Source organism: Rutilus rutilus (genome assembly GCF_951802725.1).
Source record: "Rutilus rutilus genome assembly, chromosome: 25".
Lineage (NCBI taxonomy): Eukaryota > Metazoa > Chordata > Actinopteri > Cypriniformes > Leuciscidae > Rutilus > Rutilus rutilus.
This window is the reverse complement of record NC_140229.1, coordinates 5,245,693-5,273,013: the sequence shown is the minus strand read 5'-3', so window position 1 is coordinate 5,273,013 and position 27,321 is coordinate 5,245,693. Positions and strand designations below refer to the sequence as shown.

The 27,321-nt window shown below is 38.3% G+C and overlaps 1 protein-coding gene across 1 annotated transcript in view; it reads left to right on the top strand.

Annotated features, from left to right (window-relative positions):
* Positions 1-27,321, top strand: part of grk3 (G protein-coupled receptor kinase 3) — a 59,944-nt gene that overhangs the window by 20,391 nt on the left and 12,232 nt on the right. The window contains exons 3-18 of the mRNA XM_084401143.1: positions 9,438-9,511; positions 9,772-9,873; positions 10,613-10,687; positions 10,833-10,894; positions 11,004-11,055; positions 11,193-11,284; positions 11,370-11,469; positions 11,583-11,661; positions 12,872-13,002; positions 14,804-14,898; positions 19,274-19,381; positions 20,131-20,197; positions 23,878-23,978; positions 24,535-24,601; positions 26,457-26,552; positions 26,890-27,052. Of these exons, the coding sequence (XP_084257269.1) occupies positions 9,438-9,511; positions 9,772-9,873; positions 10,613-10,687; positions 10,833-10,894; positions 11,004-11,055; positions 11,193-11,284; positions 11,370-11,469; positions 11,583-11,661; positions 12,872-13,002; positions 14,804-14,898; positions 19,274-19,381; positions 20,131-20,197; positions 23,878-23,978; positions 24,535-24,601; positions 26,457-26,552; positions 26,890-27,052 (1,464 nt within the window). The remainder of the gene's footprint in view (positions 1-9,437; positions 9,512-9,771; positions 9,874-10,612; positions 10,688-10,832; positions 10,895-11,003; positions 11,056-11,192; positions 11,285-11,369; positions 11,470-11,582; positions 11,662-12,871; positions 13,003-14,803; positions 14,899-19,273; positions 19,382-20,130; positions 20,198-23,877; positions 23,979-24,534; positions 24,602-26,456; positions 26,553-26,889; positions 27,053-27,321) is intronic.

The following is a 27,321-nucleotide window of genomic DNA, read 5'->3' as shown; positions in this document are numbered from 1 at the left end:
AACCCGGTGAGGCGAGCTTCAATGAATGGCTGAAACCGTAGCTCACCACACACATACACCCAAAAGTGCGCATGCGCAGAAAGCGAAAACTACCTAGGGACGAGCACGTACGACGGCCTTACGTAAACATATCACCAGAATGATTGACAACTAGGAGGACCAATAGTCTTGATGATCCACCCGGAAAAAGAAAATCCTCCGCAATACCTTTCATACATTAGCTAACCTAATTGTTAGTACGCGCTGCAGTTCAGAGAATTGTATCTGTCAGGCTACAACACGTCAATTCATCCACTTCTCCCGAAATACATTAAAGTAAGTGGCTGGTGAAGTGTGAGAAGAATAGAGTCAATTTTATAGTTACCTACACAATGTGTATCTAAACAAGTCATCAATTTATAATTCATTCAAAACCATCATGGCGAACAGCACGCATCTCTTAACTGAAGTAAATAATCTATTATCTATCGGCTCTGATATATAGGCCTAATTTTCTTATCGGATCGATAACGATAACATTTAAAAAAAAAAGACCATTTATCGGACGATATCGAAATATTGTGCATCCCTACTGATTAAAAAATAAAGTGTGAAGTGCGTATTTTTCAAAAACACTGACAGTTCTGGATAAGAACCGATTCTCGGTTCTCAACCCTACTTATGAATGATTAAATACAAAATGAATAGTACTTATTCAGATTTATGTGGTTTGGAATTGGTCAAATGTGCTTGGAAAAAATATTTTCAAAATATCAACTTGCATAATTATGCACGCACTTAATTTGTATATTCAATAAAAGCATTCCAGAGAGCTCGCCCCATCACTTCATATTTGACGCATCCCATGTATTTATCTGTCGGGTACTCGAGCAGTCCGAATGACCGAAATTCACATCCTTTCTGTGTTTTGGGTTGATTCACTTCCAAACATATCCAATTTGTGTCTGATCCTTTTAAGCATTTAGAACTGCATTTATATGCCGTGACTGCAGGCGTTCTCTCACAGAATCATTGTCTCTTGGCCGGTCACCATGTTGTGTAGTTTTCTAATCATTTCAGGCTGTTTTCTCTTTTGTCTCTCTGCCACAGTCTCTCGTCCTCTGTCCAGTTTTGGCCCAGGGCCCATGTTGCTTTTTACGCGCTGTGGTCTGTCGTACAGTTATTTTCCCAGGCAGACTCGGGCTGTATCTGTATATGTGCCTTTGCCCTGTAATTGCGGTGTTTATTCTAGTCGTGTGACACGGCTCTTAAGTTATTTTCTTACCACCGGTTTTACCAATCAGGTCCTGTAGGTTAGATCACTGCGATACTGAACATCCTGTTGACTCTTGGAGTGTTTGAATGATTGTTTTAAAAAGCTGTCACCAATTTGTCAATATGCAGCTGGAGACGTTTGCGGCTTTTCAAATTAAGCTTATGACCTTCCTTGAACGCACGGCCGTTTGCCAAACCTGCCAGTTTGACGTTGTGAGATGACTGCTTGAAGAATGAGCCATAGCTTCCAAAAGAGCAATCTTCTGCTCCAAGCTGCTCCACCACGGGAGTTTCCCGCTGAGCAGTAGATGTTTTGGTTTCCAGATGAAGTAGTAATGCATTCAGAATGCCAAGTCAGTATCAAGGGAAAATTTACCTTAAGGTGATGATGTGTCATTTAAGTAAGCAACGGCGGCAGCTAGTTTACAACATGTGGGCTCTTTGATGAAAGGTTTGTTACATGACGGATGACAAATAACCTGTTTGAAGTTTTATTGGTATTACTTTTACCAGGAAGAAAAAAATGTTAGTTCTTCTCTCTAGCGTGGAAATTATCTGCGTTTAATGCGTAGCACAGCATTTTTATCATTATCGGATGATAATCTTGATATATGCCTTTACTATTTTACTGTTTTTATTCTTTGAAGCTGAAATTGTCTATTTACTCACCCTCATGTCGTTCCAAACCCGCATTAATTTTTCCTTCTGTAGATACTAGGGCTGCACGATGTAAGGAAAAGCTGCGATGTGCGATAACATTGTTTAATATTGCGATGACGATATGACTTGCGATAAATATTCAAATGTGAATGTTAGCTATACTGTTCCCATGTCTTAGTGCTTTAATAGGTTCTTTGCGTGATAGGTCAAACGTTTATTACCTGCCTGGTTCAGATTACACGATTTTAGCGCGATTTTGGCACGATCCGTTTGACCTATGGGTGTCGTGGGGATGCGTAAACGACAACGGGTGTCGGGACGCAAGATTCGATCGTTTCATCTCGTATAGTCAGTGTGTCTGGGCGACAACCTACAGCGCGTCTGCGATAGACTAGCATGTTTAATTTTTTAACGGTCCTCCACGGGTTGAGTATGTGAGCGAGAGTGAGTGTGCGCGAGTGAGTGAGAGCGCGAGCAACAGTGAGCGTGTGTGTGCGCGCCAGTGAGCGAGTGTGTGTGTGTGTGTGTGTGTGTGTGCGAGTGAGTGAGCGCAAGTGAGTGAGTGAGCAAGGGATAGTGTGTGTGTGTGAAAGTCAGGTTTGGACTACAATTTTATTTTTATTGTAGGGTAAAAAAAAAATCTTAAAAATGCCGCCTTTTGCGTTCCACAGAAGAAAGTTGGTCAAACCAGTTTGTAACAACACGAGGAAATGAGGAATGCACTTTCATTTTTGGGTGATTCATCATATATATATATATATATATATAGTCATGATGCTCGAGACTAGAAGGATTTAGAAGCTCTGGCTGTGAGTCTCAAACCCATTCTCTATTCGGCCTGACATGAGCATGATGTCTTTTTGCTTTTGTTAATATTGAAACTTTGCATAGGGAAGTGTTTGCGTGTGTGTGTAACAGAATAAGAAAGTGCAAGGGCGTGTGTGAAATAGTCATGACAATTTAGACCTAAAATAAACTGACACTTGTTTGCTGAGTCTGCAGTGTGTGTGTGTGTGTGTATGCGCATGGGTGTGTGTCTGTGTGCGCTTGTGTGTGTTTAATGGGCTGTCCGTTTTTCCATGTTCCATCTTCGTTCGCCTTGTAAACATCACTGAGACACTCACCTTGTTGGGAAGGTATTGTAAAATAAAGACACATTAACCTGGCCTACTAAGCTAGCTCTTGAAGGTCGCCCACGAAATGGTGTTTAATTCCCTTTGCAGTGGCCAACAGTAAACTCTAATGTAGTTCCTTGTGTTTTGGGGCTATGCGTGGGCAGTGTGGTTAGTGTTGGCCTGCACTCTTGCACACGCATGTGAGCGCTCCTCCCCTTCTCTCATAGAGTACCACATCTCAGTATTGAGATCTCAGTATACGCTTCCGGGTGGCTGGTAAAAACGGCAGAATCAGTCTTGTCAAACAAGTGGTGAGGAGAGAGTCAGGCCTTTTATTAGTCCCCTCAATGTTTATGTAGCTTTTAGGCTCATTTGATAATGCTTTTAACTGCTAATGAGACTATAGCACTCTCAGCTAATTCTTCTTCTGCCAGACGCTTTTATCCATTTATCATTCAGATCCGGCATTCATAGCCCATTTTACATTTTTTCTTTCTTTTTTTTTTTGAGGTAATAAAAATAAACCATTAGCAAAGACGTAAGCCTTCAAAATGACTTAAATAAATATATTATAACAATGAGGCAATAATACTTGGTTCGAATAAAATATCAAAAAGCAAGTAATCATATGGTTACTAGAACATAAGTGTTAAAATACATAATATAAACAATAATCTTACTTACATTACATATTATAACACATGCCTACAGAGGGCACCAACGGCCTAGTGATTGTTGTTGTTACACATACAACATAATAACTTGTTCAATATTGGCCAAACAACGTTTAATTCCAATGTTCCCTTAATCTGTCATTTCTTGACCAGGAATATGTGGACATCAAAACATGCAAACTCATGAGTGATGATTTAAACTTTCATTTTGAAATCGCGATGAACAATAGTTCACGTGTAGAAACATTGGCGTAGGTTTAACAAATCTGATGAAATCCCAGATGAACGTTATAAGCAAGCCTAAACTCACAGCAAATGCAGAGCTGGAATTTGAGATGCTCCACTCATGTAAATGACAACAGTTCCTGTGGAACAGCATTTACTCTGAGACGCAGGTAACCCACATGCATGTAAATAGTTAAAGCGTATTTATATACATATTAGTGCTGCATAATTAATCGAATTTCTGATCGCGATTACAATTACGGATGCCACGATTACAAAAAAAAGTTCACTTACATTATTCTTCGTGCTTAAGAGGTGTGTTTAGAGCATGTTATGACTAGTTACGACTAATCACGACTACTTCAGACAACCCAGTGGTAAGTGGTCACATTAAGGGTAACTCTACGAACATGGAAAACAGTGATAGATGGACCTCTCAATCTTTACACTAAGGAGAAAATCCAACGCAACTTTGAGGGGACCAGGCGAAACATGATTATGTATTTCTGCTTTGATTTCAAATCAACATAAAAGTCTGCCATGCAAAATAAATCACATCAACAAGCGTGGCTTACGTCACTTCAGATTTCCTACTGGTGGTGGGAACGCAACCAGGAACACGGCCATATTGGGTACATTAGTTCTCGGGGAACCACCTTGATGGCTAGTTCCTAGAACTAAGTTCCTAGAACTACCCAGTGCGAAAGCCCCTGCTATACCATGCATATTTTAACTTTTTATTTATTTATTTATTTAAAGAAACCAAACCAATGTATTGTTGACATTTGAGGCTTAAAGTTTTTCAGGAACAGTGTTTTCAGCTTCTTGTTTTATTTTTATTTAAAAATATGGCATGCAGTTGCTTGGTACAATGGTATAAAGCTATTCAAGACATCATTCAATGTAAATTGTGATAATCGTAATTAATAATCGCAATTACAATTGCAAGGGAATAATTGACAATTATGATTTTTGTCATAATCATGCAGCCCTAAAAAAGATAGATAGAGAGATAGATAGAGAGATATAAGGGGTGTGACGAGATCTCGCGAGACTAAAATGTGACAAGATTTCTCTTCGAGTGAAAAGCTGTCTCATGATATCGCCTTGACGGAGCGTGAGGGTGAAATTAACCTAGAATATGCCACGGTTGCCACCGCTACGTTCACATTACGTTGCGGTTCCCACCGCGGCACCGCCTCCACTGTCGCTTTGCTGTTTTTATAAAAAATAAAAACCGTTGTAAACGTCTGCTCTGCTCATCCAGCACGAGTTGCAGTCGCACAGCGAAGCAGGAATCACGGTTCACTGATCGCGTGACGAGGGCCGGAGGATTCGTTGCGTAACAGAGCCTGAGCGTCTGATAAATGTCTTGTCTTGTAGGATGCGTGTTCAGCACCGCTGCTCCCTATACACAGAGTACGTGCGATCGCGAATTTGAAAGTGGAAGTAAAACACGAGCTCCCCAATAGCCTGTCTCACAATATCAAACCTATCTCTGGACTGTGTGGTTGTGGCTCTGGTCTCCGTTTTGCTCTCTGTTTGCACTTTGAATATGGAGAGGTTACTGTAACGTCTGAAGAACGACAGACAAGGGAGGCTCCGTTTCTGAACTTTTAATCAGAACAAATCGGAGGAACAACTGTACACTTGGTCGTTTCTCTCGACCCGGCCTTTTCCCGAACGCCTTAACCCTGTAACTGCCGGTGCAAAATAAAACCGCAATTTCACAATTATAAAGAGTGTGTGCTACAGTACTTTGATTATGGTTGCTTGCACTTATTGTTTGCACTTAATAAAACGACGATTTTTTTTTTTTTTTTTTTGCTACTTACTGTTTTTATTTCTGTTCAATTTGTGGAGGTCACACACAGCCTCAAACCAGTTTGTAGCAAAATCTTTTACAGTGCTTTTCTATTGTTGTCTTTCAATGCATTTGATAATTCATACTCACAAAGTAGAACTGAAATGACATTCATTACAAGATAATTAGGTAAAACATTTCAAAATGCACCTGCAGACTATTCTTCCAGTCATGAATTTTGTTATTGAGGATTTTGATAAAATATTGTGCAAAAGTCTTGTCTCGTTCTTGTGAACCCAATCTCATGTCTCGTCTCGTGAGATAAGAGTCTCGTCACACCCCTAATATATGTATGTGTGTGTGTATAATGCAGATATATAATAAATTCCATGTATGCAGCTATAGACTAAATGGCGATTTGGCAATTTTGATTTAAAGTTGACTTTGAATCAACACGGTGGTAAAAAAATAAAAAAATAGTGAAGATTCCTTGTAGACCTACATGTAATTATGTGATTCAGTGACCGTCCTCCCAGATCTCCCGTGCTTCAAGAGAAAGCACACACTGAGTGGTCCGTCAGCAAGCTTACCCCACCTGTACTTGGGCTCGAGTCAGAATCCTGCAATCAAGGAGAGAGATTGTTTTGTGCATTCAAAGTACGATTAAGGGTAATCCATTAACTCTGTGACGTAAGCCACGTCCTCTACAGCGTGATTTCTATATCTATCACTCTAGCTCACCTACTCATTCCTGCTCAGAACATAAGGATATGAGAAAACCCTGAATTAGACGATATTATCTGCAGTTTCAATTGATGTGCAGTCAGTGTGTGTGTGTGTTTATATGTGGCTAATCTGACATTTAGAGCTGGAAGTGTTAAACTAGTTTTTAACCAGTTTGTACCTACCCTCATCTGCCTGTTGATTCCTTGCATTTGTGCATCTCATTTATATGACTGCCATCTGATCAATATGTTTTCACTGTGATCCATGCGTTTTCATACATCTGTGTTCGTGTCACTAGCCGCTGGGTTTATTCCTCTCTGGATTGTATTTGAGACCTCTTGACTCTACACTGCAGACAGCAGGAAAGGGAGGAAAACAAAGATGAGTGTCTGAGAGATAACAGAGAGGAGGAAGAGGACGGCGGGGAAGATACTAAGAGGAGAAGAAAATGTGCTGAAAGGCCCTTATTAGTATCACTACTACTTTTCATTACTATTGCTCATACTTGGGGGTCCGATTTGTGACATGGAAATTAACTATATCTGAAATAGTGTAGCTTGTGGAAGAGTTTGTGAGTACTTTTAAAAGTGATTGAACTTGTGAAAATGGGTAAAATATCCCATAGACTGACATTGTATTCATGCGCTCAACATGTATGTCTGTGATTGGCTACAACGATCAGCGCTTCAAAAACATGTTGTAAATAGTTATCTTTGATGCTCTTCACCAAGCGCTTGCGCAAGATGCACACGGGAGCGTTTGAAAGCAGGCGTCTCTCAGCGGATCCATAATATAACCACCGATAGACGGATCCGCTGATAGTCGCCTGCTTTCAAACGGCCAATCACAGACATATACAGTATGTTGAGCGCGTGAACACAATGGCCAATCAGAGGTGTTTAAGAATCCGTTCAACAGTGCTCAAAATGCTAGAGGGAAATGCTGATGTCGTCACATTTTTTAAATTTCAGTACCCACTTGGTACCGAAGTCGGTACTTTTGACAACACTATTCGGCCCCATGTAATTTCAGCTTTGCGTTGTAATATTTTGGTGTAAATGCTCCTCAGTTCATGCATTCTGCTTTTTGAGTTACAGTGATGTCAACGTGAACCAGCATTCACTGACAATTTTAATTCATTATTGTGATGCATTTATGAACATAGCAGGACAAGACATGACTTTATCCATTGTGAATTGATTGGACTGTGAAAAGGAGCAGTTTCAGACCTGAAGATTGTAGTTGGTTGTGAAAAGAATGACAGTTTTGTCCCTAGAAATCAGGCCATATTTATCTGAGCTGCTTTATCACCCTTCATTATCTTAATGCATCCTAGTATTAGCTGTTCGTTTTATACATTTATAAAATATAAGTGACAATGCACATACGTACATTCACATTTTTAAATATATAGGCTATTTAAAAATAAGTTAAATTATGGAAATGTTTGTTTTGTAAAGATATTAAAAATATATCTGCATGGACTGGTGAGAATAAAGTATCACAACACTGTTTTTGGATATAAGTCATTTTGAATATAAAGCATCTGTTAATGTAATGCGCAAATGTAAATTATTATGCCCATATAATTTTAGCTGTGTTGTATTATTGTGATGTCTTTTTAAAACACTATTTAAAATGAATATGTATAGATGTTGTGCTGTAGCTGCCCAGCAGCACCATGTTTGTGGTGTTTTTTTTTTTGTTGCTTTTAATCTCCTAAAAGATAATTCCACTGTGATCCAATTAACGTCTGCACTGCCCTCCTATTTTAACAGTGGTAATCAGCTCGCACTAATGCTGCAGGTATCAGAAGTGGCCACGCTCTCAGATCTCATAGCCCAACGCTAGAACTGGCACCTCTAGAACAACGTTCCTTCCTCCTGCATCTTTCATCTGCTCTGTTTATATGACTTGCAAGGGCCATAGCACTCTTGACACCCTTGAATTGCATTTCATCCTGTGACTTTTGCCCTGCGCGGTCACCCAGTCAGACACTGAGACGGGCAGCGATCTCTATCCGAGGCCCGTCCCCTCCGCTCATGATGGTGGCCCATTATTGTTGCTATGGGAACAGTCTCAACTTTGCTGTCTATGCTGATGATCTCCCTCTGTGCCACGTCGTCACCACGTGAGCGCATGGGTTGTTTAACTGGTAACTTCTGCTGTGCTTTGTTGAAAAGCAAACAAGTTGAAGATGAGAAGGGAAATGCTCCAGCTGGCAGGATCGAGTGAAATGGAAGGTCAAGGTGGCTGTCTGATGGGGGATTTTCTGAATTAGGATAGTGGTGTCTGTCCTGTGATTTAAGGATAATCCTCTTAACAGTAACTAATCCGCAGTCAACTGGTTAGGTTGTTGTTATCGTCCCTCATTCATTGAGAGCGTATACCATCAGCACTGTACCGGTATCCGCAAGTCACGAATGAGAGCTAAACTGTTTCGGTGAATCCCAGAAGCAGTTTGCGTCATATTTTATCCTCAATCCAAAGGTTGAAAATATGAAATTCTTGTGCATAAAAACATAACCTTTCAATGACATTTATTTTCATGACACCATGACAAATCAGGAACTTTCTTTGCAAGGCTGAATGCATGTTTATGATGAATATCCATAAAATATATACCGCGTGTGATCTTTCTTGTGTTTTCTTCACCGCGTGATATTGATTTGGTTATGGAATTCTGCTTCGTTGGAACAACTTCCCCCTTCAAAGCAAATCATATTATATGTATTCATGGTGATAAAGCTGCTATTTGAGTTGTCTCTTTATTATTTACTCTAGTCATACGTTTGTTTACTTTGGCATGAATGCCTTTCGGGAGCTTTCAGAGGCATCAATATAGCTGCTGTTTTATTTGCTTTATATTTATAAATACATTTTCTTGCATTGCGCACTCTCAAAAAGGTCAAATCTTTCTATCGTTCATTCTGTTTTGCACCTTATCTAACTGTTTGCCTTCCTGCCTCTGTTGTCCAGGTTTCCTCTTGTTCAAGGATTTCTGCATGAACGAGATCGACGAGGCCGTTCCACAGCTGAAGTTTTATGAGGAGGTAAAATTGGTTTTTCTATGCAAGCAAGCATCTGTATATTCCCTTCAATGGGCTTTGTGGTATTTGTGCATGTTTTTACTAAAGATTATTTTTGTATTTGACCTGACTTATCGTCATGCTGGTTATGACCCGCAAAGACATGGCTAATTGATATGTTGTTTTTTTTTCCCATTCCATTTGACCAGAAGAACACCATGTGTCCTATTAAACAGCGTGAGATTGTCTCTGAGATGACGGTAGTCTTGATTTGTCCCTTTCAGATTAAAGAGTACGAGAAGTTGGATTCAGAAGAGGAGAGGCTAACGCGCAGTCGACAGATTTACGACGTCTACATAATGAAGGAGCTTCTGTCGTGTTCACATGTAAGAAAAAAAATTCAGGATCTATAAAATGGTCACTTGCAGCAATTTCTCATTTATACAACGTAGGGCTGCAAAATTAATAAATAATGAACAATACTCAAGATTTTGTCTCTGCATTTCAGTTCTACTAATTTTGCAACGTGTTGGTTACAGTATCTAATCTAGATCTGCTCCTGTCGTGTCAAAGCTTTCTATTCGCTACATGATTATTTGCAAGATCAAATAGTGATCCAACAGTGAACTAATCAGTGAAGATGAGTACTTGCATTATATATAATAATAATAGTATATACTAAACGATATATATATTTTTTTATTGTTATTTTTTTTATGATATTTTGTTAAAATGTTGTTTATAATCATGAGCCCTACTATGATGCATGCAAAGGAACATGGTTCTATAATGCTGCTAGCTGGAGGGATGATGTTTCTTATTGTCCATTGAAGATCCGGAGACTCAAATGATTTCTGTCGAGAAAACAAGAGTACCATTAGCCTCCGTCAGTCTCCAGTAGTAGTAGCTTTTCAGAAACAGGAAGCCTGAATGAACCAACACAATGGCCTATAGGACACTCAAGGCCTGTGTGATTGTCACACTGTTTTATGTTGTGATAACCAGGAATGCTTAGGAGGTTAATGTCGACGCTTGACGTTTATTCAGGGGAAGCTGTTCTTGTTGTTTTAGTGTTTTGACCTACCTTATCGCAAATGTCACTTAATCTACCTTCCTTTCTCACAGCCCTTCTCTAAGAAGGCAGTAGACCATGTCCAGACTCACCTAGCAAAGAAACAAGTTCCTCCAAATCTCTTTCAGGTAAGTCCCCCAACATGATATAATCAAACCTGTTTTTCCGGGTGCAGATAGGCTTTTGTGCATTTAACACAAAGGAAGTAAAGTGTTTAGAAAGCAGGGACTCCCAACAGATCCTTGATGCATTTGTTTGCTTGTCTCCTTCCAGCCATACATAGTTGAAATCTGTGACAGTCTTCGAGGAAAGATCTTTCAGAAGTTCATTGAAAGGTGACACAGACGGCTACAAAGCTAATAAAAAAATGCAGATGTTCGTGTTTGAGTTATTTTGGTGCTTGGGAATGATTTTAACATTAAAACCTTTCTATTTGTTCTATAGCGACAAGTTCACGCGTTTCTGCCAGTGGAAGAATGTAGAGCTCAACATCCATGTGAGTTTTTTATTTATTTATTTTTTTACATTTTTTACGTTTTGGTCTCTTGTGCTTTATTTACCCAAAAATGATTCATGCACCTTTAAAAACTTTTGAAATCTTGTTTTATTTAATTGTTTTATTTTTGCATGTAGTTGACAATGAATGACTTCAGTGTGCATCGGATCATCGGTAGAGGGGGTTTTGGAGAGGTGTACGGATGCAGAAAGGCGGACACAGGGAAAATGTAAGTGCTGTTTGTAAGGATGAAACCAAAAAGAAGCTTCTTTTGGGTTTGGATAAAAGGATGTGATACTGTGTGTGTGTCTCAGGTATGCCATGAAGTGTTTGGATAAAAAGCGGATCAAAATGAAGCAGGGAGAAACGCTGGCGCTCAATGAGAGAATCATGCTGTCGTTGGTCAGCACCGGGGTGAGTAACACGTTCACAAGTGCAAACTCAACTCGTCGTCGTCGTACTCAGACTGCACAGTAACATCCCTGTTTCATTTGTTGTACCCTCTCCATCTCTTTTTCTCTCTGCAGGATTGCCCTTTTATAGTGTGTATGACATATGCCTTCCACACCCCTGATAAACTGTGTTTCATCCTGGACTTGATGAATGGTAAGGGCAGCCATCGTCTCTTTGGTCTAAAGGCTTGTTCAAATTTTTATACTAAAACTAGTTTAATGCCAAAACCTAAAATACATGAATTTTTCAGTACACAAAAGACTAAAAGGGGGTCGCACAACCGGACGAGAAGCGCAGTGTCGCATCGCACTACATGGTTAAAATTCAAACACATTGTTTTCAATGTGTGTACTCACACCAGCGCCCAGCTATGAATCAGGACTGCTGTACAGACATTATCTTAATTTAATAATACCTTTAAACAATCAATATTGTTGACCACAAACTGGCAATAAAATGTCTGCATCTGTGTGCAATACGTCTAGACGCTACGTGGCGCTTCTCGCCCGGTGTGTTACAGCTTTAAGACTCCAAATAAAAAAAAAGCAGAAGTACAATGCTTTGGACTCTGTGTTATGTGTTCATATTGATTCGATTTTATGTTTTGTTTTAGATTCATGAGCATATTTTTGTGCTATAGTTTAGATAGTCTCACCAATCCAAGCCAACACCACCCAGTGTGAGATTGTAGAAGGCCATTTAGGGCTCTTATTTTGGCCTTCCTCTATAACTCAATGTCAGCCTGAACATGGGGCGGAGCTTCCTCTTCAGACACACTCACACTTCCTGTATCTGCGCTGCAGCACGGGCCACTTCTCTGAACGTCCTTCTTGATTTGGGAAACAATCATATCACACACTTCAGAAACAGTGGATTTAACTCAACAAAAGCATTTAGACACTCATGAATCTAGTCGTAATAACCCTTCCTTCATATCAGAATGATCAACATTTTCCCCGAATTCTCAGAAATGGACACTGTTCAAGTGGCTGTTCATGTGACATCTCAATCAAATTACAATAATTAATTAAACTCATACTTGGTAGACTAGAAGATCCTTAACCGACCTACAACTTGAAATATAATTAGAGAGGATTTATGATTTTTCAAACTATAAATGTCGATTAAATATATACATTTTCCGGGGTTTATTCAGTATTTGTTTTTTTGTTTGGTTTGGTTTTTTTATTATTAAATTTTTATCTTGCTTTATTTTATTATGCTCTTTTTTTTTATGTTGCTTAATATACTTTAATTTAGATTTTTTTTTAACTCCCTACAAACAGTAAATGAATTGGTTACATGGTGTGGAATCCCTGATCTTATACATTTATAATGCAGTTTGATTGTACTTGTCTTTCAGGCGGAGACCTTCACTATCACCTCTCTCAGCACGGGGTCTTCAGCGAGAAGGATATGCGTTTTTATGCAGCTGAGATCATACTGGGCCTCGAACACATGCACAATCGTTTCGTCGTCTACAGAGACCTCAAAGTAAGTTCATCGCCATCCCAGTCGTTCTTTTTCACACTGAAAGGATTGTTTGTACTGTCCTCTGTCACTGGAAAAACTGTTCTTGTGATTCCCTGTTCCCGCTAAAAAGGGAAAACGAAATGTTCCGTTCGAGTTTGTGTATTTTGTAACGTAAGCTTGAATCTGTTCTGCGTCGTCGTCTGAGGTTATTTTTTTATTAAGTTTGGCTAAGCTGTCTCTCTTGGCAGCACTGTTTATTGTCTTTAAACGGAAAAGTACGTCATATGACGGAGCTTAACCTACAGTCCCAAACGTAGAGTTTAGCCTGCCATTGCGATGACCGCTAATATCATGTCATTTGTCGACCCTCCGTGTGGAAGCAGCAGGAGTATAGTTATGCAATCGTTGTGAATTATGCAATTTTAAGTGAGATGTTTGGGCTTCGCGCTGCCAGATTGCTGAGGATATGCAGGATCTTCCCTGGCAAGCTCCTGAAACGGGAGACTGCACATGCGAGCGGGGTGCAGTATTACTGCTGTTGTGTAGAAGAAAAACTCAGCATGAAATAGATCACGTTTGCTTGCTTATACCTCTGAGCAACGTTCCTGAGAACCAGAATGCATGGGAAGATTTCCAGTGCGAAATGTCTATTACAGGGATAGTTCACCCCAAAATGAAATGCGTTATTGTTTACTCGCCGTCATATCATTCCAAAACTGTAAGCTGATAATTGTATGTGGAAGATCATTTTTTAATAATAATTTTTTGATTAATGCTAATATATGGCTCATAGGAAATCTCATTGGTCTAAATACCTGTATATTAAAGATCAAATATGTTCTCATTGGCTGGGATTGTGTTACATTCAATGGTGGAATGGTCATATATATAAAATGTATATATAATATTTATTATAAGTATATTATAATGTTTTATTTATTGATTTTTGCTTTGTTTTTCATGTTTATTTCGACTCGACCGTCATAGTGACAACAGCCAATCACATTACTTTTTCGGTGTTGCATTAACGCGATTGGCTAGCGTCAGCGCTAGGGTATTTGCATAGGCGATCTGATTGGCTGGCATCTGCGTTGGCGCTTAAAGTTTAAAAATGTTCAACTTCTGCTGCGAGCAATGGCAGCTCGACGGACCCCACAATTCAGTTCAGCAACACATGACGTCACCCATTCAAAGTAAATGAGAAGCGTTAATGCCGACACCCCGTGTGAATGCGCTGTAACTAGTCGTAAAGCGGAAGAGACAACCAGTTCACATGCGCTCTGCGCTGCCACTTTGCTTTACTGAGGCACTAAAGCGATCTGTTGCTCTACATTAAAGAGTGTTTGTTTGAATTTCGTAATAAAATTTACAGAATTTGAAAGCTGAGACTTTACAGAAGTAACAAAGCACAATGCTAATTGGGATTTGTTGGATGGGAGGCTCGCTACAAAGCTTTGTTCATTCATCAACTGAAAGCAGCATAGGCTGAAAGATTGTTTCTTCGGGTGTAAGAATCGATATTGGTTCTTCAAAATGGGAATCAATTAAAATCGAGAAAGCAATATTTTTTTAACCCAGCCCTATTGTGCACGCTTTCCGTTGTGTACATGGTCATGTTTTTTTCAGGAAGCTTTTGGCTTTGCACTTAGACAAAGTGTTACACTATTGTTTTGTTTTTTTCTTCAGTAAATGTACTCATTGAATCACAGTAATGCACAGTAATTTTGTAGGTGTTGCTCACAAAAAGACAGTCTTCTTTATCAGGCTCTTAAACATTTATTTTGACTGTCCTAACCTCCACATCACTTGCTGTTCCCCACAGCCTGCGAATATCCTCTTAGATGAACACGGACACGTACGCATCTCTGACCTGGGCCTGGCCTGCGATTTCTCCAAGAAGAAGCCACACGCCAGCGTGTAAGTTCCTCTTCTCAAGGAATCAAAACCACATCTTTTATTAGTGTAAAATAAAAGTGTTTCTTGTTTGGGGGAAGTGTGATTTGTTCTGACAGTGTTCCTCTGAGTTGACACAAGCTCTTCGTTGTCTCATACTCATGTTTGAGCGTATTGGAGCTTTTTGCAGCCAGTTATAAAATCTTAAACCAGTCTAATCAGTTTTTTGCCACTTTAACCAATGAATTGAATATAAGCAATCATGTTAAACATGCATTTGGTGTTTGCGACCACATACTTGTATACAGTATGTTTCAGTGTTATTTCAGTGTCATTTTATCTGAATTGTTCAAATGAATAATTTTATTTTGTAATCCATTTGTTCATTAGAAAAATTACACACCTTCTTTTGAAATGACCTCAATGCACCCTTCCACTCAAGAGTTCAGTTCAAAAGCTCACATTTATTTGATCAAGAATACTGTAAAAACAGTCACATTGTGAAATAATATTACAAATTAAAATAATTGTTTTCTGTTTAAATATATTTTAAAATGTAATTTATTCTTGTAATGCAAAACTGGAATACTCCAGTCTTCAGTATCATGATCCTTCAGAAATCATTCTGATTTGGTGCTCGAGAAACATTTCTTTGTATTATTATTATTATTATTATTATATTTGTTAAACCATTTTTTTTGATGAACAAAGTTTAAAAGAACAGCATTTATTTAAAATAGAAGCAATCCTCTTCATTGCGAGTAAATCACTCGTATATGCGACTGAATCTTCACTCTGGCAACTAAATAATGTCTATCTTTAGCCATTGGCTGCTAAATTCTTAGTTTTTACTCACCTGTGTGTGTTAGTCTAATTTCAAGTTTATATTTTCACTCGCTGAACACTGATTGAGCGCTTGAGAGTTTCGTTCTCCGTCAAGCCATCTGTACTATTTATATGCAGCTCAATGGATGCGCAGCGTACCTGTATTTGACGAACCGTAAACTAGTGTGAAGGTGCATGACTCGCGATCGTTTTGCTGAGAGCGCTGGGTTACTCTCACACACACACACACACACACACACACACACACACAAAGAGAGAGAGCGGGAGAGCCTTACATACCACACAGAATCGACGCCCTACATGGAAATGATATTCTTTGTCGTATTTTCCTGTTAAAATAACGGAGTTCATTTGGAATTATTCAGCTTTTAAGAACAAGCAGAAGATATGCCGGTTTCTCCGGTAGTGGGCGGAACTAATGTGCAAACGGCAATCTCATTGGCTAACGCTCATCCCAGTTTTGATATCAGCAAATCATTTCGAGGGAACGCAGACAACGTGATTAACATTCATGAACCCAGCAGCTCATCATTAGTTATATATTGGTAGTAGTATTAGTGGTAGTAGTATTATCTTTTAATAATATTTTATGTGATATATTACTCTAATCTGTTTTTTACAGTAACTGAATGACCAACTATATCTTAAGCACCACCACCAGTCCTAAGTTCAGTTAAAATGACAAATATGCATACATGGTTACTAGGCTTGGCACGATAGTCGGTGTTACCGGTGTTACACGGTGTTCAGTCGCAACACCGGTTTCATCACTTGCCCACCGCAGCACCGCAAAAAAAAATTTTTTAAGCAATTACGCAGTATCCGTATTTTCGGTCACCAGTTGACTAGCGTTATATGATCACGCTCAACCATTCAAGCGCGACAAAACAAGAGACCGCGCTGTAAGTCCTGCCTATTACACACACGTGCGCACACACGGAAAAGACGCGCGTCAGTATCGAGTTCTCTTTTCGGCCTTGAACAAAACATAACACACACAAATTATGCCAAAATGTCCGTTTTGTTGTTGCGTTTTTCATGAATAATAACGAATAATAACGAACCCACCATTCAAAACACTGTGGTTGAATCCGAAATCGCGCCCTATACCCTCAAATCGGGCGTTATTGTTCTCAACATGATCTCAAGCAGTGAAAAATAGAGGACACTGACAACGCGCTGAAATACAGGACTGAGCAGGTAATATTTAATATGAAACAAAGTCTTAACTTTCAAATTTGGTCAGTCAAACAAAAATAAAATAGGCCTACCGTTTTTTGGCTCTTTAATGTGTCGTGACAGATTGCCTCAGTTAAAGCCAAGTTCAAAACCACCGAAGTTAATCAATAACTCTTCTGACTGCTTTGTTGCACAAAAATGGTGGAATTTGATTGGTCAGATCGCATGTCAATCAAACTCAATACGAATGATGAATTGACGCCATGTAAAAAAAAAAATTACATCACTCTAACACCCCCCACCCCCACGATGAAACCGGTAATACCGGTGTTGTCACAATTCGATTAACCGGTGGGAGAATATTATCACCGTCACATCTCTAATGGTTACCAAGTTTTAGTTATAATTACTGAAGTTCTATCATTAAATAGTGCTTGATTAGCATAGTATCATAATAATGCTTGATTGACTGATGTTAAGAGTGTACGTTCAGATATTTAAAAATATAAGCTGATTTGGTGGAACTAATATATATATATATATATATATATATATATATATATATATATATATATATATATATATATATATATATATATATATATATATATATATATATATATATATATATATAGGGTTGGGCATCGAGAACCGGTTCCAACTGGGAACCGTTTAAAAAATAACGATGCCATTGGAATTGTTTAGAATATTTGTTTTCGATTCCGATCATCGGTTCCAAACGCGCAAGTTTTGGTTTCCATAGTGGCCACTGGATTTCCGGAAGTCCTTGCCGCGCCCGCTTGTTCTGTTGCAGCCATAGACTGTAAAAAATGGTTGCAGCCATGGAGCACAGTAAGCGGCGCTCAAAAGTGTGGCTTTATTTCACCTTAAAAAAGCCTGGGTCGGCAGAGTGCAACACATGTGACAAACTTATTTCTTGCACGGGCGGATGCACTACAAATATGACTAAACACCTACGCTTGCATGGTGTAGCGTGTTTGACATGCTGCGCGGCCCACTGTCTCGTCCTCCTCGGGCAACCCTGCGCGACCAACGTTAGTAACGTTGCCAGGAGTGCAAAATAATTAATCTGTAACGTTTGTTATTTTGAATAGAAATCATCACTCATAAAGCAGTCATTCACGTCTTCTCCGGTTTATTTGTGTTCACATACATGCACTATACAGCATCCGCCAGGGCTCTTAGTCCAATGGTGCGCATATTTGGAGAAATAATGATTTATCACATGTTTGTAAAATATTTTGTCATTACAGAATAACATTTCTATTAATTTTCCACTGCATTATGCGATCTGAAGAGCTCAAACAGCGAACACATCGAGCTCTGTCTCTGCTCTTCCTGATTCGCGTCGGTTTATGATATCAGCGCTCTCTCATTCGCTGTACAGCTGTCAATCATCTCACGTGGACCAACGTGATTTGGGGTATTTTCATATGAATAGAGAATGTTTATAGTATACGTGCTAAGCAAGGTAGATAATATAATGCATAAAATGCTAAATATAACATATTTCAACATCTTTTTTTGACTTAAAACCATTTTAAACCGCGAACGGAATATGATACAAATACTCGATGGTGTTTTAAAGTGAGCTTTAATGCATTGAGTTAGTTTATACATATCCAGAGAGTTCAGACCAGGGTGCAAGTTCTGCATATATAAATCTGTTTTCTGGTCTGGTGCAGAGGCATTCCTAACTTTCTCCCACATGGGCTTCAGCTCCCAAAACTAAAACTCATTATTGAATCAAAATAAAATTAGTATATCAGTCTGGCGAAATTTACTAGCCAATGGCGATTCTATTGCCGAGGGTTGAATAGAAGAGACATTTATAATGTCACAAAAGCTTTCTGTCACTTTTGATCAATTTAAAGTGTCATTGCTGAACAAAAATACTTTATTTAAAAATAAATCACTACCCCAATCTTTTGAATGGTAGTCCTGGTGCAATAAGCAGACAAACTGATGTTTACAATGCAAAGCTGAAACGAAGTTCTTGTGGATATGATGCCATAGCCGTGACAATTTTACATATTTACCCCCAACATTTACATGTCAGCACTTATTTAATACTCATTTCAATAAAAAAAAGCAGTTATTCAACAAATGTGCTCATTTAAATAAAGACGGTGCAATCTTAAAGGCACAGTAGCAAAAACATCATGGTAAATTCAATGGGACAGAGAGAGGATGGAAAACAAAATTTGTTTTTAGTACAGTGGACTAATGTAGCAATTCTTTTGACTGTTTGTGTTATGTATAAGAATGAGCTTTATGTTTACAGTCAGTGTGTGCTCAGCCTGGGGGGGGTGTACGGTTTGATTTTAATGTGCATTAATTGCTGTGTTTGCAGAGGTACCCATGGCTACATGGCACCTGAGGTTCTGCAGAAAGGAACAGCGTACGACAGCAGCGCCGACTGGTTCTCTCTGGGCTGCATGCTGTTCAAACTCTTGCGAGGGTAAGACCGCCCTCTGCAGCGGCCCGCTCATGAATTCTTTATCTGTCTCTCTCTCTCTCTCTCTCTCTCTCTCTCTCTCTCTCTCTCTCTCTTTTAGTCTCTGTCTGTGTTTATCACCTGTTTGATGTGGAGTGTAAGGTTTAAATGTCAGGGGTTTGGAAGCAGGAGGTCAGGAGCAGACATCATAGAGAAAGGCAGAAAGAGAGGGGGAGGAGAGACCACTGAAACGGTTGCTAGGTAGAGAGTGGGGGGGGGTGAGAGGAAGATCTAATGGGGGGTGGAGTCTGGTGCATGTCTTTCGATTGAGGGGTATGTCACACACACACACACACTTAAAAGCAGAATGAAAGTGGGTCAAACAGGCATGGAAAGCTTTCTATACATTTAAACTTTACACTCCACATAAATAATTGTACATATAAAACCTGTGTGTATGTATGTGTATGTATGTGTATAAAAGTAAAAATGTAATTATTTAAAAATTATTTATATAAAATTAAATATAATCATTTTAAAATATATATATATATATATATATATATATATATATATATATATATATATACACACACTCACAGATGTGTCTCACAGTCAACAACTGAGATTGAAAGGTTTTTGAACTCTCATGGAAACCCCCCCCTCCCGCCTACCTGTCACTGCTAAATTACCACATGTGTCCTCTGTTTGACGTTGCGAGGCTGTGCACTTTGTGCGCGGTTACATGAACTCTGTTTCTTCTGTTCTCAAAGGCACAGTCCATTCAGGCAGCACAAGACCAAAGACAAACATGAAATTGACCGCATGACCCTTACCATGGTAAGAAACTACACGCAGCTTTATTTTTACCATTCTCTATTGTTTGTCTTTATGTACCTTCACACATAATCACATATATATGAGAGTGATCTCATTTAAAATTGCTACATTGTGCATGATGAAATAGACTGAAAAATCCCATAGAAAAAAATAGGCCAGCAGTTACATAGAACATCTTGGCAACCACACAGATCTTAGTTTGAAAGCGTTAAAGACTTCTAGTGAAGTGTTACCTATAAATGAAGTTCAAACTGGAAAGTGTCTTTTGGAGAGCTTCTTAATGCTGAATGACGGATATTGCCGTGAAGCGGGAGATAGATAAAGGAGCCATAGCTTTCCGTGGAAGTGAAGAGCGAGCATTTCATCATTGGAGCACCTGTGCCTTTACACCCACTGTTTAACAACGGGACGCTAATGGAGAGGAATTTGCATCCACGCTTTGCATTTACTGTCCTCCTCTCACCATTGCAGTAATTTAGTCCTCACTGAGCTGCCACGCTCTTGACTGTTGTAGTCACTAGAAAGGAAGTCACTTGTTTTTAATGCTGATTTGGGACTTTTTGTGGTTTCCCTTTAAAGCTGAGACACAAGTGAGCTGTCTACTTAGGCATGAATTCTCCCAAGGCAAAGATATGCTGCCTTTTGAGACTCCTGGCTTTAATTAAAATCAAAAGCAGCATTGCATGCGTCTTTCAACGATAAGGCAGTCCCAGAATACATTGCGAAAACTTAGCTCAGTGCAAATGGCAATTATAAATTCAAATTTTTTTCCAGTATTGATAGAAAATAGTTAAAACTAATTAGAAATACACAGTATTTGAGTGTGCCATGTATTTTTGTGCTTATTACAGTATCAGGTAGCTAGACTCTATTTCGCTGCTTATGAAGGTAATTTCAAATGAGTCATAACTTAAAACATAAAGTGCGTCCCAATTCACATATTTATGCACTATTCTAGGGCTGCGGCCTAATAGTCGATTAGAAGAGGTTTGGTCGACCAACATTTTATTAGTCGGTTAGTCGCAGAAAAAAAAAAAAAAAACCTCCACAGGAAGTGGAGAAATCATACAATCTGTGATGGACAGAGTGTTTATGGCAAGAAAGCCAAACATTTGCCTATCATTCATCGACCTTAAATAATATGGCTTATCACTTGAAACATGGTAGTAGTAGCAACATTACAAGTCCGCTCGCTCTAATGTTAACCTAGATAAATGTGCGCTATTATTAGGCGCATAAGTGTTAAGAGCTTAAGCGCATAAGCGCTTACTGGAATTACATTCAGACTCCTGACTCACAATAACAACAAAACGTTGTGCTTTTGTAAAATAATGAAAACAATCAGAATGTGCTTTCTGTAGTCTTGGTCTCAGTGAACCGAAACGCAGTGTATACTTTCCTCACAGACATGAGAAATATATCTATAGAAAGCTTGAAATGTCTACTTTTAAATGAACTGATTCAAGTGGAAAATAAATATTCTCCGATTATGTAATCCGTATGAAACGTGCATATAGGCGCGTCCACTACTGCGGAGATGACGAGTCAGCATCGTGACTTAATCTCTGCAGCCAAAAACACAGAAAACATTATCAATAAATTATTAAAATGTTTAGACCGTCGTCTCCTGTTTTTTCATGATACACTCATAATCATAGCGTTTGCCGGTGAGCTGTGGCAAGCTTTATGCGTGCGTTTTAGCGCTGATTAGGCTATGTAATATATAGGCAATTAAAGGCTCTTTATTATGATTTATGGCTTACCGCCATCTACTGTACAAGATGACGTCCCGACATTGCCGGAAGCGCAAAGCGGTCTGTTTATAAGCAGAGGAAGACGCGCGCTGTATGTAAGCTATTGAATTCGACACTTATTGTGATTTAGGTCTTGATGATGTCGGGACATCATCGTGTACAGTAGATGGCGGTAATACTCCCAAGGAGTGAGCAGCCAGTAACAAGTAAGTTAGTAGTAGAAGAAGAACGCCATAATCGCAGTTCTCGCGCATGCGTCCTGGCGCTCTCGTGAACTCTCGTCAGAGGCCCACATTGAAGAACACTAATAGTTGGATAAAGTCTATATTTTTGTTGTTTTTCCGCACAAAAAGTATTGTCGTCGCATGATAAACTTAATGTATAGCCACTGTAGTCACTTGGACTATTTTAACGATGTTTTTAATAACTATTCTGGGCCGGCGAGTTTCGGTCCCTCTGAAAGCCCATGGAGGAGTGAGACAACTGTCAGATTTCATCAAAAATATCTTAATTTGTGATCCGAAGATGAACGAAAGACCTACATGGTTGGAACAACATGAGGGTGAGTAATTACTGACAGAATTTTCATTTTTGGGTGAACGAACCCTTTAATATAAACGCGACTAGTCAACTAATAATCACTTAAATGAACGACTACTAGTCGACTAGAAAAATCTTTAGTCGAGGGCAGCCCTAATTCTTTGACGTTTTGTAATACAAATCGTGCGAGTAATGTGTTCACACTGAGAATTTCCAAATAGAAAAATTGTACTTTAAATACCCGGATGATGCACTTAAAGACGTTAAACAGTTTTCCTCTGACAGGCAAGATAATCATGTTTTATTTGGAAACTGGAACACAAAGATTTTGAGCCAAGACTGTTGTTTAACTTTCTTACTTTTTTTTTTTTTCACAATGTCCAGCAGTAAATCTTGTTTTTGTTTTTCCTGATGAAATAAAAGAAATTCCAGTGGACTCCTGACAATCCTGTCACAATAATTTAGCTGCTCAGGGTTTTGTTTTCGGATGCCAACCTCCCAGGGAAAATTATCTCCAGATTTCATTAGTCAAGGATTTAGAAGGTAACTTGTAAAATAAGTGGTTTTATACTCTCATCAGATTTAGTTAAGATTGGACTGGAAAACTTAATCATGACAAAGAAGGTTAAAGTTGGCAACCAAAGACTACTGTCCAAAAGGTGGGATGCATTTATTTGATGATAAATCCTCTAAAACAGTAATATTGTGAGATGTTATTACAATTTAAAATAACTCTTTTCTATTTTCAGCATCATTACTCCAGCCTTCAGTGTCACATGATTCTTCAGAAACATTCTAATATTTGCTGCTCTAGAAATATTTCATATAAATGTCCTTTTTTGTGAATATTTTTTTTTTCGGGATTCTTTGATGAATAAAAAACATTTTAACAGTAGTTTATTTAGCAACTACATAGAAACATACTAAAACCACTCAAAAAAAAAACTATAACGCAATGCATGTAGTTCAGCGTTACTGTGATGGTACCTGACAGCCTGATTTGCGGTTGTTCGTCTGCATTTACTGTGACTTTAGTGAATGTTGACCTTGATTTGAATGTGCATTTGGCACACTGCCTGTTATGTAAGCGAATTGTTTTTTTTGGTTGTCCTCACATTCATTTGTATGATTATGAGGATATTTAAATACCGTTAAGCACTGGGTACTGTTAATGCTCTGTTGATCTAGATGGCAAGTAGAAAGTTTGCTGTTCCTGTATATTTGCATTTTACTAATGAATGTTCTGTGTAACTAATGAGGAAAGCTAATAAAACAAAAGCAAACACTCATTTGAATTGTCAAACACCAGGCAACACTGCATAAAGTCGTGTTTAATTTGACCGCAATCGAACTCATGAGCCACTTCCTGTTCCTCTGTTTCCACAGAATGTGGAGTTGCCTGACTCCTTCTCACCTGAGCTCAAGTCCCTCTTGGAAGGACTCTTACAGCGAGATGTTGCCAAAAGATTGGGGTGTCTGGGGCGGGGGTAAGTCAAACACTCTTCCATCTTCAAGATTAGACATTGAAATACTGCTGTCATGTTTTTATGTTAATTAATTAATTAATTTATTTATTTATTTATTTGTATTTTGTTTGTTGTGGACTACTCAAATAATAAAAAAAATAGTTTGATGACTCTTGTCTGGATGGAGCGACTGTCTGAAAGCATTTAGATTAGGCAGAAGAGCATGCTGGGAATTATTTGCAGCTCGTTCTGAATTGCTGACACCTGCTGTTCAGAAGTGGTGATGCTTGATAAAGTACATCCTACTTTACCTGTAAAGCAATATATACTGTATAGCAAAGCCTATTTTTTTTATTTTGTCACAAAATTACTTGTATCGTCGCAAAATATAAATTATATAATCGCACTTCTCTAATCTGCTAAACACAACTATAAGGCATGAAAATATAAAGATATTATAAACATTAACATTGTGATCTTCTGTAAAGTTGCTTTGAAACCGTGTCTATTGGGAAAAGCGCTATACAAATAGATGCGACTTTACTTGTCTGAATGTGATCTCTTTTACACACTGTAGGGCGTCAGAGGTAAAGGAGCATGTGTTCTTCAAGGGAATCGATTGGCAGCAGGTCTATCTCCAGAAGGTGAGACCTTTGACCTTCTGTTTTCGGGATCAGCCCTAAGACTCCTTGTCGAATAACGTATAATCTGTTAGAATATGGTTTTGTGTAACTGCAATGTTTAACTGATCTAATGTAGAGTCCGGATAGTTGACAAGCCATCCAACAATCGATTAGCAAGGCTAAGATTTTTTTCTTTTTAGTGCTGCTGCTTTAAAAGGAATGAATTTAGATAAACATCATCACGGAGAGTGTGTATTAGAGTGCTGACACAGTGGCTGTTAGCACGCTAAAGTCCTCCCCAGGAAGTTGTGACTCCAATTTCATCCCCTTTACAGCACCATCAATGCACAAAGTGAAGCCTTCAACAATACATTTTTATAAGACAATTACTGTCAAATCACTCAAATCACTTCCTGTGAGCAGTGTTCCCATTAGTGTGCACAATCTGTAGATTTCTGTATGATGAGGACTATGATATATATATATATACAGTACCAGTCAAAAGTTTGGAAACACTACTATTTTTAATGCTTTTGAAAGAAGTCTCTTATGCTCATCAAGCCTGCAGTTAAACACAAAAAAACAGTAATATTATGAAATATTATTACAATTTAAAATAATGGTTCTCTTTTTTTAATATACTTTAAAATGTAATTTATTTTTGTGATGCAAAGCTGAATTTTCATCAGCAAGTACTCCAGTCTTTGGTGTCTTATGATCCTTCAGAAATCATTCTAATATGCTGATTTATGATCAATGTTGGAAACAGTTGTGCTGCTTAATATTTTTTTATAACCTGAGATACTTTTTTCAGGATTATTTGATGAATAAAAAGTTAAAAAGAACTGTATTTATTTAGAATAGAAATCTTTTGTAACAATATACACTACCGTTCAAAAGTTTGGGAACAATAACTATTTTTTTTTTAAGAAATTAGTACTTTAATTCAACAAGAATGCGTTAAATTGATAAAAGTTGATGGTAACGATTTATATTGTTAGAAATGTTTTTATTTTGAATAAATGCTGTTTTTATGAATAAATGCTGTTAACGTTTTACTCATCAATGAATCCTGAAAAAAGTATTCCAAAAAAATATATTAAGCAGCACAACTGTTTCCATCATTGATAATAACTGAGTATCAAATTATCATATTAGAATGATTTCTGAAGGATCATAAGACACCAAAGACTGGAGTACTTGCTGATGAAAATTCAGCTTTGCATCACAAAAATAAATTACATTTTAAAGTATATTAAAAAAGAGAACCATTATTTTAAATTGTAATAATATTTCATAATATTACAGTTTTTTTTGTTTTTTTTTGTTTGTTTTTTTTAAACTGCAGGCTTGATGAGCATAATAGACTTCTTGCAAAAGCATTAAAAATAGTAGTGTTTCCAAACTTTTGACTGGTACTGTATATATATATATAAATATGATTTTTTTTTTTTTAAATAAAAGGTTATAGTTGGTTACTGAGCCAATAGAGTGCAACAGTCTTTTCAACAGTATTTTTTTTACTGAATTGGTGGGGAAAAGCTACATTACCCATGATGCTGTACAGAAAATTCCACCAATCGTAGAGTTGTGGTGAGCAAATCGTGCCCAAAAGTATTCAACTCATAGCTGGTTGGCTTGCTTTATGACTTATAATGCTTTAACAAAGACTTATATGAATGTAAAAAGTACTTCTGGAATCAACGCAGCAGAAAAAGTGGTCGTGCACTAATGCGCTTTATATGTTTTATGACGGTTCCTGATGTAAATGAGCGTTTAATTCTGCAAGATGAACTAGTCGGTTGTTTTACACATTCCTGCCATGATAATTTCTCAGATGGTTTGTGTAATATGAATTTCTGCTGTTTGGTTGCAGTACCCCCCTCCCCTCATTCCCCCCAGAGGAGAGGTCAACGCTGCAGACGCCTTTGACATCGGCTCCTTCGACGAGGAGGACACCAAGGGAATTAAGGTAAAACCAGTCACCGTGGGACCAAACTGGCTGGCAAACAAGGCTGATGTCTTTGCTTCAGCTCAGTGGCTCAGTGGACTACAGTTTTTCAAGTGTACCCAAGTGTAAGCACTCAGAGAGCTGTATTAAATCTAAGAGCACTTGAGCTTGGGTTTCATGCTTTAAAATCTGCAGGAATTTTCCATTATGCTGTGAGCTTTTTAAATTTCTCCCTTGTTGCCAGAATTTGACTTCCAGCAAAAAGTCTGGTCCACATTGCAACTTACTCTCGCTAAGACTGCCCATGTAGACAGAAAGAGACTGAATGTCATTGTCATCTTTGTGTGTCGCCTCTCAGCTGCTTGACAGTGATCAGGAGCTCTATAAGAACTTTCCTCTGGTGATCTCTGAGCGCTGGCAGCAGGAGGTGGCCGAGACTGTGTATGACGCTGTCAACAGTGACACGGATAAGAACGAGGCGCGCAAGCGGGCCAAAAACAAGCAGCAGGGCCATGAAGAAGGTGAGACACTGCACATTAGGATTTGTTTTATTGTGACATTAATTTCTGTGCATTATATCCCAAATTCTCATTTCCTTAATGTAAGATAGCTTATTATTAAAATGTTATTTTATATTTATACACGATCATTCCATGTTTGGGGTGGGTATTTTTTATGTTTTTGTAAGAAATCCCTTAAGCTCACCAAGGCTAAAATTATTTGATCAAATACAGTAAAAACAGTAATTTTGTGAAATATTACAAGCTACTGTTTAAATATATTTTAAAAT